The sequence below is a fragment of the Dermacentor albipictus genome, chromosome 3, assembly GCF_038994185.2.
Source record: "Dermacentor albipictus isolate Rhodes 1998 colony chromosome 3, USDA_Dalb.pri_finalv2, whole genome shotgun sequence".
Classification (NCBI taxonomy): Eukaryota; Metazoa; Arthropoda; class Arachnida; order Ixodida; family Ixodidae; genus Dermacentor; species Dermacentor albipictus.
Window position 1 is genome coordinate 37,415,112 of NC_091823.1, and position 16,410 is coordinate 37,431,521.

Consider the following 16,410-nt stretch of genomic DNA (forward strand, 5'->3'; position numbering starts at 1 on the left):
AATCTTTGACACCAAATGCATGCGAACATGCATTTTCAAGACTTGCTTACTTGAAAAGCAAGTATTGCAACAGACAATGTCAATACAGACATGCAACTATGTATAAGTTCAACAATGCCACAAATTGACGAGCTAACAAAAGCAAAGAAGGCCATTTGATGTGTTACTGGCACATGCCAGTAAACAGTATCCCTTTCATGCCTGAATACTTTCGTTATCTGGTGCAGTATTGTACACAATGTATGGCTTGTGCAATCAATAAACAGTGGTGATTTCACATTGCAAATGCTACTATTCTTTGTTGTGACATCATACACAAGTTTTTATTTCTATTATTCCTAGCCGCTCTGCCATAAAACAATGGTGTGGAAAACTTAAGTTCGCTGCATTAAGTCCGCTCCAACTGGATTAGCCAAGTGGCATGCGTTGATATCGAAGTGGCATACTTTTAAAGTGACCAATTGAAGACACAACCCTGGTTACGCTTACTTGGTGCTGATGATGTACCAGCAATGAAAGATCCAGAGTATACGAAAAGTGCACACAATCGTGGAGTTACCTTCTAAACACCATTGCTAACCTGCTGTCCCCGACCATGAAAGACACAGCACTGGGCGCAGGGGTTCCTGCCGACAGTACTGTGGGCAGAGAAGAGTCTGTGAACTCTTCTGCGTCATCATCAGTCTCATCCAGGAGAGCAAGCTTTTGGGAGGAGGCCCCATTGGACTTGGTTGCACTGATTGGCAGCGTGCTGGGCCGCTCGGGGCACCTCAAACTCAGCAGCGAAGAGCCTGCGAAAATGCAGCAGCAATACTCCAGTGTTACAACCACAGTGTTGAACAGAAACTTATTTCGGTATGGTTTTTGTTACAGTTCAACAACGGAGCAAAAAAACAACAACTCACATCAGTTCAAACTAGTTCACGTTTGTTTGCATAACCAAAGGATATGCACAAGTTATGTCAGACTTACCATGCCATCTTGCAGGATGTTTCAGGTTTATATTAGACAAGATATTTTACCTTAAAGATAAGTGGGTTATCTTTTGATGCCAAGCATAGATTCGAAAAGTAATGGTGATGCAGGGACAGAAAGAGAAGTGTGCCAAGAAGCAGAAAGGAAGCAGCTGCTGGCTCCTGCACTCATGCTTGCGTTTTCCATTAGTAAACAGTGAAATATGTGCTTTGAGCCTCTGTGGTCATGCCACCTATTTGCACTTCTTGTATCTCATGTCTCTCAAGCCCTGCATACACACTGGCAACGACACTAGCAACGACGCTACAGTTGTTGGTTGGCTTCACTGCAGTGCACCATGCAGTTTGCATTAGCAAAGTTAATTTTTTTCTTGAACAATTATCTGAACTTTTTCAGTAGCTAGACATGTCATGTGCTTTATGCAATCAGACATGAAAGAATGAGCAAGCAAGGAGAGGAGGTACCATGCTAGAAGTGGTGGAAATTATATGGGTTACACCTTTGTCACATCTCAACTTAGCCCCTGCCATTTTAGCAACTAGTAAACCTTAGCTGGTGCATACGGAGAGTTAAAATTTTTAGCGGCAAAGGTGGGGTTGCAGGTTATATGTGCATTTCACCTTATGGTATCGCTTTACGGCAGCGCACGCCAGGCTTCCAGAAGTTGTACCTTCAGGGAAATTTTGCATGTAACCTGCACCAATTATTCAGGGGGCTTCGGCTTGTTCAGTATTTTGGGCAATCCCCACCGATTCTGAATGATCTGTCGGCTACTCTATACAGAGTAATATCAGGGTGTACACCAAAGTTATTTTTCTCGGGTCCCCCAAGAGCACCTTCACCTTATAATTGTGACCACCTTATAATCGAATAAATATGGTCATTTCTAATGATACCCCCAGATCTTAGTGTCATTTCCCCAGACAAGTCTTTAAATGACAGCTAACGTCCTTTGCAAATGAGGGTGATGGGACGGATATTAAGGAACACTTCACAGAAGTGAGTGTTTAGGATGGCGATGTATAGGCACCAATTAAGCAACCCTCTTAGAGAATACCCATCGTCATCTTGATTTATGTCCACTCCAGGATGAAGGCCTCTCCGAGCACTCTGATCTCCAAGTAGTCGTCTTGGTTAGGCTGACTTCATTCTATGTCTCAATATTTCGCAATTTCATCACACCACTGATCCCTGCGTTCTCAATTGTGCTGCCCTTGCTTTAGCACCAATTATGTCCCTGTAATACATTTCTGTAATCATTGCTTCTTAATAGTCACCAATAGTGCCTAATAGTGTTCTTAATAGTACTAATAGTGCTTAATAATCAATGAGCCTAAAGCCTCTCCATACATGTTTCCACTGCCTAGCTTATGTACCACTAACCTACCCTCCTCCATTGTGTTCCTCTCGTTCATCCTCTCAGCTTCTGGCAGCAAGTGCAACTTACATAATCTCAGCTTCTGGTTCTGAGCGGAAGAAAAATCATCAGCTGTCTGCTACTGCAGCGCAGATGTGCGAGCACAGAAAAACAATGAAAGGGGAAATTCTGGAAGCAAAATCGGTCTTGCCAATGAATCAGGGAAGGGTGGTGCACATGAAAGGTTGGCGCTACGTAACAAAAGCAGTGGTGGTGCGTGGGTGGAAAGGCTTTAGGTGAGTCAGCTGTCATCACAACTGTAATTTTACGTCTTTCATAAAAACTACGAATGGTTAATTTGCCTTCCAATGCTAAAACAGCATTTCCACAAAGCCCCACGTGACAGGACACTCACCATTGAGGCTGGCCAAAGAAGCGGGCACAGTGGTGCTAGCGGTGGTGGAGACAGCGGCAGCAGCAGACTGAGGAAGGTTAGCGCTGTTAAGAGGCACGACACGGAAAGGAGGGAAGCCTGCAGCTGCGGCTAGCGTGCACTTGGTGAGGTCGCAAGCCGGTGGCACAGAGGCAAGAAACAGAGCGGCCGAATTGTGCACCAGTTGCTGCACTATTTAGGAGCCAGAAATTCAAGGAGGGGAAGAAAAGGAAGTGGGTGGGTGGAAGGAGGAAAGCAGCAATCAGAGCAGTGGCCACAGCAAGACAACAGGAAAGAGAAAACATGAGGTCAGTGAGACGAGAAGGTTATCTGAATAGATACGCCAATGATGCAGAACAAAGACGAGGGCAGGATTAACAGGAGTCACGCAGAAAACGCACATAGATGGGCCATAACAACTATATTTTTTTTTCAGAAGGCAATTTTATATCCTGCAGCCGGTGCAAAGATACAAGGGTGACCTTCAGCAGTTAGGATTTATTTCAATAAAATATAGTCATTTCTAATGATGCCCACAAGTCTTAGTGCCATTTCCCCAGAAAACAGTCTTCACATCATGACAGCTAGTGTTCTTTGCAAACGATGGTGATGGGAAGGGTGTTAAGGAACAGCGTTTAGGTTTTATCCTTCAGTGGTTAGGTTTTATCAAAATAAATCCTAACCACTGAAAGTCATCCTTGTACATTTGCAGTGCCAGTAGGAAACAATGAGTCTTGGCACCGCTGTCACAATGAATCTTTCTCCAAAGGGTGGTGATGGGGCATGCCGTGCTTTTGTTAATTCGAACTAATGTAAAGATTTGTCTAAGTCGGAGTTAGGGTAACATTTGTTTGCGCCACTTGCTGAACCCTTAGCCCTTTGAAGGTCAATTATTTTCGCCGTATGCGACCGCCCAGGGCCAATTTTTTTTATTGCAGATTCCAGTTCTTCTGAGGGACCTATTTTGAAAAAAATATTTACCGTTATTTTTCTAGGGTGACCGTAAAGTGAGAAAAAAATATTTTGCGTTGGCATATACATACTCCTTATTCATGAATAAGGACAATAAAAAGAAGGAAATAAGCTTATAAGAATAAAAAATTTGATGCATTGTTATAGTTCAAGACTTAGAATATGCGCACATGAGAATATTTCTCAAGTCTCAAATGTTCCTGCTCTTACACTAATATTTACATCCATAGCCTAATTGAACTGCGTAGGTGAGCACACCCAAGAAAATTATGGAGTTGTATGCCCGTAAAAAAAGCAAAACATGTGACAACCTTCCGCTAATCTTCATCTTATCGCCAACCAGAGGCAATTAGATATCACAAGTTCCCCCCCCCCTCCCCCCCAAAAAAAAGAAGAAAGGAAAGGAAATGGATGCATGGCGGCGTCCTTCCTATGCTCACCCCTGTAAGCACTAAACGAGCGAGAAACAGGTGGCCGCCCTTTGAGCGATTACTAACGGGATCATCAGTTTTGCGAGTGCAAGAAGCCGAAACTGCCCGCAGCACAAAACCCAAACCGCCGTCCGCCCGCGCATGCACCAATGCACGAGCGGTAGTATATAGACGCGCCAGAGCAAACTAGCTCTAAAACAAACCATGCAACGAAAATCGAGAGCGGGAGACGCGAGAAAAAAATTCCCTGTATTCTCACATTATGGCAGGAAATTGGAAATTAGGAAATTGGCATGCTTTTTAAATGTACAGACGGCACCGTAAATATACGGTATCGACCATTTTGGACTTGCTCGCAGCACCGTATATTTACGTCATTGACCCAAAAATGTTTGAGTGCTATTCAGAGAAACTTGAAAGATTGAGTGCCATCCAGGATTTCGTGTGGAACGTGCATATCAGACTGGGAAGCCCATTGGGATATTGAAGCAGCATGGTGATCCTATTTTCAATAACGAACGACCGCAGGTAGTATGTTTTACAGCACAACAGTTAGTTCTTCCTGCTATCAGTATGCTTCACCACATTACACAACTACATTGCTGTGAAACTTACAACAGCAAATCTGCCATTATGAAGCACAAATTAGACCCTTGCTGCACAAGCCCTGCATATCTTGAGGCACATACCTTGCTCATTTGACCTCCATGGCATGTACTGCTCTTAAGATTTGACGCCTTGTTTGACAGCATCTGCCAAAACAGTGCTGTTTTGTCGGCATGAATATTTCCGATGCGATAAAGAATCGCGCTTCTATTAGGAGATGCAAACTTCCAGGGGCATGGTGCAGTACAGCATTCAATATATCGAATGTGGCAGTGAATGGGAGTTCCATATATGCGCAGTACAGTGGTATACACTTGCACATGATTTTCAAGGGGAAGTTACAACTCTTCGATATAGACAATAATTAAATATATCAAAGTTTGATATATCCAGGATTGCCTGTATTAAAAATATAATTTTCTATGATATTTGACTTTTTTGAATATTCAAAGACCGCTTATAGTACGTTTGAATGATCGAGCAGGCGCACAAATCAGGAGACACTGAATGAATTCGTCTTTGCTTTGTCTTGGCTATGAGCTATGCGATGCGACTTTCTCACTAATACTGAAGCTACAGATTATGTTTTAAAATTTACCATTTGTTTGCACGTATAACTTACCAAAATATTTTTTAATTTAACATTAGAATTGGAGGTACTTTATATGCAAATTTTGACTCGAGGTGTGGCTTTATGCCAGCATGAAGTTGGCCTCAAGCTGTGGTTTCATAGCACCATGGGCTGTGGTGTCGTGAAACCACTTTTAGGGCAATGTTCTCTGAAGAGGTGGGGAGCAGAGCTACTGGCTGAAAATGCAATGCTGGTGATTCATGCATATGCAAATGGGGACTGTATATACAAAGATTCAGACGTTGTATGCAGTGTTTCCACAAGTTATACATGCAGACTTTTTTTTTATTTCCAGGGTGCTGTAATTGGGGATATGGCTTTAACAGAAAAATACATATATTTGTTCATTCCAAATACTTCAAAGATATTAAAATTCAAGCCATAGTGGACATTCGAAATACTGAACATTTGCGAAAGACATTTGAAGCATTTACATATGCAGAAAAAGCAAAATCTCACCAGCGCTGATCCCATAGGCAGATTCTTCCTCAGCCAATGTACCCTCACTACCTGAACGGGTCATTTGCTTGCCTGCAAAAAAGGTATCAGCTTGTCAATCTGAACTTAACATATCAGATGAAATTACAACATTGCAGGGCATCTTTCGGGTTGCTTCTTGTTCTGAGATAAAATTACTGCCTTATTGATGCGTGATAAATGGCACTTCTTGCACTACATTGCAATGTGTTTCATCTTTGTTCTTTTTTGATATACACTTATTGCATCAACTCCAATTATGTCTCAGCTGTCGCAGGCATATAAAGACAGGCTTGTTTTATAAAACTGTACCTGGTACATGCAAGTTTTAAAGTTATAGCAATTATAACCCCTGGTTGGCCTAGAATGCTTTATAATCGCAGCCTAAATAAAGGCCAATTGTTTGCTAGGTCATTCAATTAAACATGCAGTGATCGTGATAACATGCCAACCATGGTATCGCAACGACAACAGGCTCTGCTTCAATGGGGATGCGTGCCATACACAGTAACTGGATGAGGACATGTGATGAGAAATTGTATTAGAATCAACTGAAACTCACTAATAATGGTTAATCTGTACTAAACTAGAACAATATTATTCCACTACTTTTGATTGAATTCCCGCATTAATTATTCTGCCCTAACAGTTCAGACCCTGTACATGCTGCTATATTATATAAAGCCCAGCTGTGTTGACAGTTTAGTGGGACGCCAAAGAGAAACGCTAAATCGGTTAACACAGATAATGTATTCTTGAAGAACTCCATTTTAGTTAATTTCACAGTAATAGGTTGATTATTTGATGAGAAAATGAAGGTCAAAATTCAATTGTTCAAATTTCTACCCTAAGCCCAAGGGCCAGTGCATCAGTGTGATGACATGTATATCCAAGTACATGTATTTCATTGCATTTGAGCTATTGTGGCCCAAATGCAATGGGCCACAATCTAGTCGAACCCACTTAAAACAATACTGGTTTTAACAAATAACAATGAGAAGCTTCTGCACCGTCAACTTTTGTATGTTTTCTATGGGGAAATTACCTGCTTACTACAATGCTTAAAAATTAAATTATGGGAGGGGGGGACTCTGAAAATTTGGATGACCTGGGGGTTCTTTGAGGTGCACCTAAAACTAAGTACACAGGTGTTTTCGCATTTTTCCCCCATTGAAATGTGGCCGCCGTGGCTGGGATTCAATCCCGTGACCTCGTGCTTAGCAGCCCAAAACCATAGTCGCTAAGCAACCACAGCTGGTTACTACAATGCTCCCACGCCGCATTATCATTTATAACAATGAAGTCTGGCTACTGGGTGCTCATGCTAAATGGAAATGTAATGCGAAATCCTTGAAAAGAAATTTTAAAAAGTGAAATGCGAGCCGTTGCACGGTGTTCCGCCGCTCCAACTGCCGCAGCATGCTTCTCTGCCTCGCCAGCCCATCTCTCTCGTCGCCCTTCCACCCCTCTGAACATGAACGAGTTGCACCAATAGCTCCATGCCGCACCACCCCACTAAACACAAATGGACCGCGCCAACTGCACTGACAACACACTGCCAGCGCTGCTCCCAGATTGCTTGCTGGGCCCTAATTCTGCGCAATTCTGCTGACGGATTAAGTTGCTTGTGCCTGTCTTTGTTGCGTTGAAGTCGTTCCTGGCTACGTGGTTTCTCATCCTCGTTTGAGTCACCGCCAAAACGGAAAATGGCTGGTCAGCCTCCTGATCATAGGCAATGCACAACATTGCCGGTAAAAGAAAATGCACTGCTACATATTTGGAAATGAGGTACTTCTAACCGATGAGGCTATCATTGTGAACATGCTTGCATCGGATAGTGACAGTGACGGCCATGACTGCAGCATTGATGCAATAGGGCAGGCTCCCTCAACATTGTCCCCATGGGAGGCCCTATATATGATTCAGTCCCTCAAGGGCTTGTTTCCGTGAGGGACCTTCCACTGCACTACATGGAGCACTCGGCTGCCTTGGAGAAGGATGTTGGCAAGCTTTGCGTAAAGCAAGCGAGGCTGATGGACTTGGGGTTTTCTTGTTGCAAGCCTGTGGGAAGTACGTGGCGAGATGCTTGTGGCGATCCCATGCCAGCATTTCTTCTGGATTTCTCAAGCTGAGATGCTGCCGTGGCAACCTTCCTGCATTGTTTAAAAGGCGCCTTTTGGGGCCACCAAAATGATGCCTTAGCGGAGTTTGCATGTAACATGCCACCCGTGACCTCTCATTACAGTTAATATAGAAGTGCCATTTTGGAATGCTGACAGTCGTGGCTTGTGAACAACACGCGATCGGAGCGTGCAGGAAGCAAAGTTAAACAGCTAAACTAGTCAATACAATCTAAAGCAGCATGGGGGAAGGTGGTAGGGAGGAGAATTGGCCTCCTCCATTTTGAATTTTTTTTTTCATGCAACCTGCTCATTACAGTTATCGGTTATAACAATGGAATTTTCGTGGCACTTGATTATTGTTATAAGTGGGTTCAACTGTAGCTCAAATAAATTTTTTTTGAAACTTTAAGTTCAGTCTTAGGCTTTTTTTAGAATACAGACACCATCAAAGCCCATGACATCATGGCAAGCTGATGTGGAAACTTCAAATGCAGCATCGTTACCCTTCTTTCGTTTTTCTGTCTTTTCTGACTTACCTAGCCTCCTCTCATAGTAAGCATGCAGTTATTGTGATTCCAGGAGACTAATTTACTTACACATCTGAAACAATCTTTCTCTTTAGTGTCCCTTTAATGCAGATAACGGCACAAAAAGTTAAAAAAATAATAGTTACGAGTGAACACAAATACAGCCAAGACTTGTTGTAATGAAATCACACCCAACATGAAAATAACTTTACTATATCCAATATTCATCATAACCATATGTATATACTTGTTACACGCCAATATTGGCCATGAACATTTAAGGTTTACCTAGATAGATACTTGTTCATTACAACAAGGTTCAAATGTAGCACAGTAAAGTGTGGTAACGAAAAGAGAGGGGGTTAACCGAGAGGCCCGATTTTTAATAATCACATCATGAGAAGCCAACAAACAAAGATGCCGAGAAAAACATAGGGGAAATTACTTGTACTTACTAATTGAAATAAAGAAATGATAAATTAATGGCACTGAAAGTGGATGAAAAAACAGCTTGCCACAGGTGCGGAATGATCCCACGTATTCGCATGACATCGCAGAGCATCGCACGTGTAATGCGAAGACGTGGGATCGTTCCCCACCTGAGGTAAGTTGTTTTTTCATCCACTTTCAATGCCATTAATTTATCATTCCTTCATTTCAATTAGTAAGTACAAGTAATTTCCCCTATGTTTTCCTTAGTGTCTTTGTTTGTTGGCTTCTCATGATATGATTAGTAAAGTGTGGTGGCACACTTTACAGTGCAGACACATTCTATATGTGAAAACAGAGGACACCATGCAGCCAAGTACTAATATAATTGTTATAAGTGACATTTTGTTTGCATGCAGTTAAAATTATTGGACAGTCCCTGTAGCTTAACTCTATGTCCTACCTTGTCTGTAGACTTCTTTAAGCATTCTGAACTGGGTGCCTTACTGCATCAGTCTGTCGAACTTTGCTGTCTATAACGATAAACTCGTAGATAAAAAGAAATGCTTAAAAAATTACCCGTTTTACCTGTGTGCAGTAAAAAGTTGAAGAAATATTGTATGTACTATCTAAAGCTCTCAAAAACACACATCGACCTGCCTTGACTTCTCAAATTCAGCTTGAAGAATCCATCCAATTAAGTCCCTTTTGATAAATGGCAGCTCCTATCTTGTTTTGCAATGCCTAGCAATACATTTTCTGGATACAGCCTCATTTGAAAATGTTCTGTCGGCAACCCAGAGAGAAAACATGTACGTAAGATCCAAGTTTCTTCCACTGTACCTGCTTCATTACTGTGCCCCATCACAAAAACAAATTCTAGGACCTCGTAGTAAGGGGTTTTGAAGCGGTGAACGAACCCTGTCGGAAACTGCCACAGTAAGTGCCAAACGCACCAACGGAATAGGAGTGGGGCAAAAAGGAGGCAGCACTGCCATTGAGGAAAGAACCTCGTAGCATGTTCTCCAGGGAGCCCAGCCCCTGGTTGTTGACGATGGAGAAGCCACAGAGTCGCTCGATCTGCTTCCAACGTTGCAGACGCTCCTGAAGGTCCTTCGTCACCTCTGACAACGCAGCCCTGCATAACACGATTCACTCACTCAAACACTACTACAGTCAAACCTCAATACCGCTGAACCTCGCAATAACAAAATTGGCGGGGAACACGAACAAATTCGCTTTCGCAAGAATTTTGTTGTTGTGGAATGAGGCAGCACAAATAAGTAATGCATTGCACAATGAAACTTTACTGACAAAATTCTGCTAGCCTAATTTTGCAAGCTTGCCAACAGTACCAAGTGCGCCACATGTGTCTATCAGCAGTGGCAGCACCACCGTGGAGTAATATTTTCGATCAATTGCTTTCTGAGATATACTCCCATCTGAGATTTCACGTAACTTGGCACCGGACACAGGGCAACAGTGTTACACGCATGCAGCAGCATTTCTCCAGTGCACGCTGTTGCCTGTAGGCACCGACGTGTCCGGTGCCAAGCAAGAAAGTGATCATATCTCGTATTTCCGAAGGCAACCGATCGAAATTATGGCCCCTTTGTGCAAATCTATGTCCGGCATCAAATTCGCATGCAATGCTTGTTGAGTGGCACCAAAACCAATGTTCTTAAAGCAAGGGATGCGTATTCCCGGACAATAGCTCAATCATGGCCCGATGCGTGGCACTCCATGGTGTGACCACCACCCACAAACAATTCCATGTCGGTGCGACATGGATTTCCTTGTTTTTGCTGCATTTTTCTCACCGAGGCGCACAATATGCACACCACTATAAAGGCTGTAAGATGCACTCAAATAGAGAAAAACTATACACTATACGGCTGTTTTTTATTTTTTTTTTATTTTTCAGCTTCGAGCCACCCTTCACAAGACTAGCGTTAGATTAACACGGCAGATGTGAAAGTGAAATGTGAACAAAGCGCTGGCCCAGCTGAGCAGGTTACGGATGGACACAAAAAGATGTGTGTGTGTGTGTGTGTGTGTGTGTGTGTGTGTGTGTGTGTGTGTGTGTGTGTGTGTGTGTGTGTGTGTGTGTGTGTGTGTGTGGCAGCAGGGGAGACGTGAGGAGGGGTGTTGCAAGAACTTGTCGTGGCCCTCCCGATTTAAGAACCTTTGAAAAGTGGCAAGCAATGCCGCACCTGACAATGAAAAGACCCCTGCTCTTTACCATTGGCGCGACCGCAGTTGACACACTCAGCGCCAACTAAGGCTATGGTGAAGGAATTGTGTCATGTGGTGCACGGCCCACACTTTTGTCTGTCGTGCAAATTAGCTTTCATGAGCTGATGATAACCTGGAAAACCCACCTGCCACTAAAGCTAGAAAAAGCCTGTCTGTGTTTTGGAGGAAGACTGGAAAGGAAAGCTTTCTATGCAATAAAAGTCACCTTGTCAAGCTGCTTGTAGCTTTTAGCGACTGCCCCATCCATTATTGTATTAAAAAAAAAAACTACAGTAGACAATCGTTGATACAATCCCTTTCCGCATTTTTCGTGATCGAGAACACAAATAGCCATACAGCTCCACTTATGTTATAAGAAGCCAACAAACACTGACATCAAGGACAACATAGGGGAAATTACTTGTGCTTAATAAATGAAATAAAGAAACGATAATTAAGGTTGTGGGTTCGGTTCCCACCTGCGGCAAGTTGTTTTTTATCCCCTTTAAGTTCCATTAATTTATCGTTTCCTTATTTTATTTATTAAGCACAAGTAATTTCCCCTATGTTGTCCTTGGTGTCAGTGTTTGTTGGATTCTTATGATATGAGTAATAAAATCGGGCCCCTCGGTTAACCCCCTTTCTTTTCGTTGATTACATAACGAGGGTCTCGAATATGGCAACATTGATGCCTTCAGGTAGCATGTGTGGGTTTATTGACCAGTTGCCTTCCCTCAAAAAGATCATGTTCTCGTGGCACCTGTGGCAAAAAGGATGTTCTACGTCCGCCGCCGAGGTCTGTGAGTGGTGGTGCTAGCTAACACTCCCAGGGTTCTACGAGGACACATAAATACCCAAGAAAGTGGATGGGCAAACGGCGCTGCGGTAGCTCAATTGGTAGAGCATGGCATGCGAAATGCGAAGGTTGTGGGTTCGGTTCCCACCTGTGGCAAGTTGTTTTTTCATCATCTTTAATTTCCATTATTTAACGTTTCTTTATTTCATTTATTAAGCACAAGTAATTTCCCCTATGTTGTCCTTGGTGTCAGTGTTTGTTGGCTTCTCATGATAATGACAATGCTTAGAGAGTCACATGTTCAAAAAGTAACGCCTCCCCCCCCCCAATGTTGTAATTTCTTCGCTTTTGAAGCGACATTATCCAAAAGCCTATTGATGATATGCAGCATCCAAACTGATGCTGCCAGTTATATACAGGTATATAGTAGAAGAACAACATTAAAGCAGTTTTACTTGGCCTGAAGGATTCGGTTGTCGATGTCGTCGATGGAACTCCCATGTGCAATGCGAAAGGACCCCATGAAGCTTCCACGTTTCTTGCGAAGTTTTTCGCACTGTGAGAAAAAAGGCAAAATGGACAAAATAAGAAACCTGCTTACATAATATAGCTAAATACAGCACACACAGTACTAAATGGTTCTATGTAAGGTATCTAGAAAATCCATGTGATGCAAAAGTAGGCTATGCTGACATTAAAAAGAAAGAGGAAAAGATCAATGTAAGAAGAGACGTCATCTAAAGCTAAAAGCGAAGAAAAGGTATGCTGACAAGTACAATTAATGCTCAGTACAACAAGTTTGCTTTCAGACATAGCTTAAGATACGTTTTACTGCTACAGCAGTTTAAGTGTTGAAAACAAGGTTTGTTGTTTGTCCATCTGCGTTTCTCATCATGCTGCTGCCAACAACTATTGTCGTCGCCCTCATCATTATTACCGCATTGTTGTTATGCCGTAACACCATGAACACCTCAGCCTCAGCTTGATCCTTCCGTGCAACGGTAAGATAGCAATGACAATTGCCGTCATAACTAAAAGGATTTATCAATGAACACAGAAAACCCAGTTTCAAGCTTTAAGTGGTGCCGCAGTAAGATTATGAGGCTGCTATGCCACATGTGTAATCTTCAGCTGATTCAATTATTCTTTGCTCATCAACAGATAGGACAAATCTCTTTAACACAATTGTCATGCTCTGCATCAGAAAGCACTGCACTACCACCCATGCAGTGAACGAGAAAAATGCAAGAAAATAACCTACTAAAGAAAACTGCCTTTGTCGTACGGCTGAATAAATTACCCTGTAGCTGCACTGAATTACACCAAAACAGCACTGTGCCATGTTCTAGTTCTCTAGCACTAAACAAAACAGGCTTGTACTGGTAAACAGTGCCTCCTCCAAAACACCGATTGATTGATTAATCAATTTATTCATTTATATACTTACTGATATGAGAGATGCTGCAGTCGAGGTTTCTATGTTATTAATGAACATTAGGAGTTTGTAATGCACACCCATTTCTCGGTACACGAGTGTTTTTAAATTCCACATTCATCGGAATGCAACCGCTTAGGTCAAGAAGCGAACCCACAACACTATACTGAGTAGCCACAACAATGGATGCCAGAACAATAATGTTAAACCATGTTAACTCATCGTTAAAGGACTGAAGAAAACCAGCAAAATATGCTTACAGGTGATAAACATAACTGTCTCTTCAAGCATAGGGTTGATTATCATTTTAATGGTCTTATAAACACAGTCGAAATCCATGAGCTGCTTTCAGAACTTGTCAGGTTCAGTAAACCAGTAGTCTGTGCCTCTGTACGGCTTGCAAACAACACTGGTTATAACAAACCCTATTAGTGATTACATCAAGGTCTGTTGCAGATGTATTTGAATTCTGCATAATAAGGTATTTTACAATGAGAGCACACTGTATGCAATTTACTAGAAAATTAAAATAGCTGCACACACTGCCAAGTTTTAGTCAATGAAGTGTAGGTAAAGCTCAGACTGACCCCTTCCTTAGCCGCCACAAGCTGCTTCTCGGCGGCCGCCTTCTTGGCATTGTAGTGGCGCAACTCCAGCTCGTGCGTCAGCTGCAACCAGTGCTGCAAAGATGGTGGGGGCATCCAGCCACCCGTACCTCCAGACCTCACTGCCGAGCTCAGTGCTGTCTGTGCCGTGGCCAGCTGTTCCCGCAATGTCCGCACTTCCTCTTGCAGGCACTCTACGATGGTCCGCGTCTGTTCAGGGTCCGCTGAGCTCCAAAACTCTCGTTCTTGCTGTAGTAAAGTGAAAGGGGAAAATAATAAATAAATAAATAAAAAGAAAAAATGAAAGAAAAAAGGAAATGGCAATTGATCGGAGAAATAAAAGACTTTTAATAAAAGTGCACAGAAGAAACGACACTATGCCTACCACTCAACTGTTATCGATGAGGTATACGTAAAGCACCTCATCAACGAGAAAGTCAAAGAAAGTGGTGCATGATTGCGCCAGTAGTTACAGAAACTGCACTGTCGGATGTGATGAAGAGGTGCCCAGACTATTAAAAATGTAGTAAAAGGTCCTGCATTCATCTCTCGACCATTTGGCGCTTTTCAACATGAACTGAAAACTTCTGAAATTGTCATCTCGGTGTTCGAACACAGGTAAAGTTCAAGTCTCGCACAGAAAACAGCAGCTAATAAAATGTTGCACATTCAATCACAGTGATGTTTAAAAAGAAGAAAAGTGATTCGCACTCTACAATGAGGAAATGGTACAATGAGAATCATGGTACAATGAATTCCTGCTTCTGGTAACCCTCTCGATAACTGAAAGACGATGTAACAATGGGAATTACAGTTAAGCCTTCATATAATATAGGTGGTAAAATCGACAATTTGCTTTGTGATATTTAAGTTTTCTTGTATTGAAAATCTACCTTGTATGCAAATAAGTACAATCACCAATTTGTATTTCTTTTGCATGGAAAGGACCGTAAAATTTTCCAAATTATTGGGCAAACGTAAAAAACTAATTTCAATAAGCAAAATCATTCATTTTGTTGAACTTTTGATTCAGTCACGAAAGATACTTTCATGCAGAGTTGACAATATCTTCACATCATCAGTATGAAGCAAAGCCAGCCCCGCTTTCGTATCCCCTCTGCCCCACGGCTGATAGTGTCGCCCTCAGTGGGACAACATTGTCATGAAAAGTGTAAAAGGATGGCACCGAATGCTTCATCGCCTTCTCGCTTCAACGCATCTCCAAAATTTGAGATTACTCAGCCCCCAACACTAAATGGGGAGTGATGATCATGAAAGATAGCGCGCATGCTGCCACACAATTTAGCCCTGCCCACTCTTTGTACATGCGGCAGATTACCTTTAAAACAGGATGCAGGCTGCAAACGCACTCAGCCACGTTGACAGCCATGCGCAGCCTTGGGCGCACTAGCAAAAGACGCGCACCAAGCTGCATTCTTCGCCCCCTCTCCCTCGTGCTTGCCGTGCCCCCTCATTTCCCCATGCTCATGTGGAAAGACAGCGCTTGTCAAACCATGTTCCTTTTTGGCTCCCCCTTGCACTCTTTCCCTCATGCCCAAAGCACACAGTGCGTGGGGTGCAATAGGATTTTATTGCATTTGGCCACCCAATTTGCTTCTACTGCCGCCACATCGGTCATGTGGCCCACTATTGCAATAACCACTGGTCTGCTTCAGTAATCACTCTTGGTCACACGGCACGCAATTTGAAAGTTGTACTCGCAAGCAGCTGCTTGTAATTCACCCATTTCACAATCAGCGATCACAGAAGTTTCCATTTATTGTCTCGATATTCTTTTGGAGCAGCTGCGAAATTTCGTTATAATGAAATTGTGTTTATTTGATGTTCCAAATACATGATGTTCTATAAACAAGAAGTTACAAAAAGTTAAATCATTTGTTTTCTTATAAATTTTGCTATATTGAAGTTCATTACATCGAGGTTTAACTATACTAATGCTTCTGAAATGTACAGTCGCCGAATGATTTTTCAGACTCCAAAAGTTCGGACATGCTCGATTATTCGGTCTGCTTCGTGGCACCGCCATTCTCCCCATAGACCATAATGTATAACAACTGCCGAAAGTTCGGACACCTTGCAACCTCTCGTCTGACTTTTCTGACACTCCTTGAGCCAACTCAATCGAGAGCACCATACACCGACATTGACCCATGCATGCTTTGACTTGCTGAACTCCATTTCTATTTTGAACGAAACCTTCTTGCTGGCTACTGCAAATCCCCGCTCATCATCATCGTTTCTCCCTGGTTCAATAAAGTGGCTACAGCAGTTTCGGTCTCAGCTTAGTAAGCCATGTCAAGACAACCCAGCAGCTGATATGTTTGTTTTTTCGTGCATGACGCTGCGAGAAGGCTACA

At 42.6% G+C, this 16,410-nt stretch overlaps 1 protein-coding gene across 9 annotated transcripts in view; it reads right to left on the reverse strand.

Annotated features, from left to right (window-relative positions):
- Stim (stromal interaction molecule) overlaps positions 1-16,410 on the reverse strand; it is a 36,248-nt gene that overhangs the window by 7,389 nt on the left and 12,449 nt on the right. For 2 of the 9 annotated variants that reach the window (XM_065432363.2, XM_065432401.2), the window contains exons 8-13: positions 14,015-14,281; positions 12,448-12,548; positions 9,882-10,099; positions 5,865-5,936; positions 2,748-2,957; positions 581-791 (exon numbers count right to left, since the gene is read on the reverse strand). In XM_065432363.2, coding sequence (XP_065288435.1) covers positions 581-791; positions 2,748-2,957; positions 5,865-5,936; positions 9,882-10,099; positions 12,448-12,548; positions 14,015-14,281 — 1,079 coding nt within the window. Of the gene's footprint in view, positions 1-559; positions 792-2,747; positions 2,958-5,864; positions 5,937-9,881; positions 10,100-12,447; positions 12,549-14,014; positions 14,282-16,410 lie in introns of all 9 variants that reach the window. The other 7 variants (XM_065432376.2, XM_065432408.2, XM_065432371.2 and 4 more) reach the window with 7 other exon arrangements.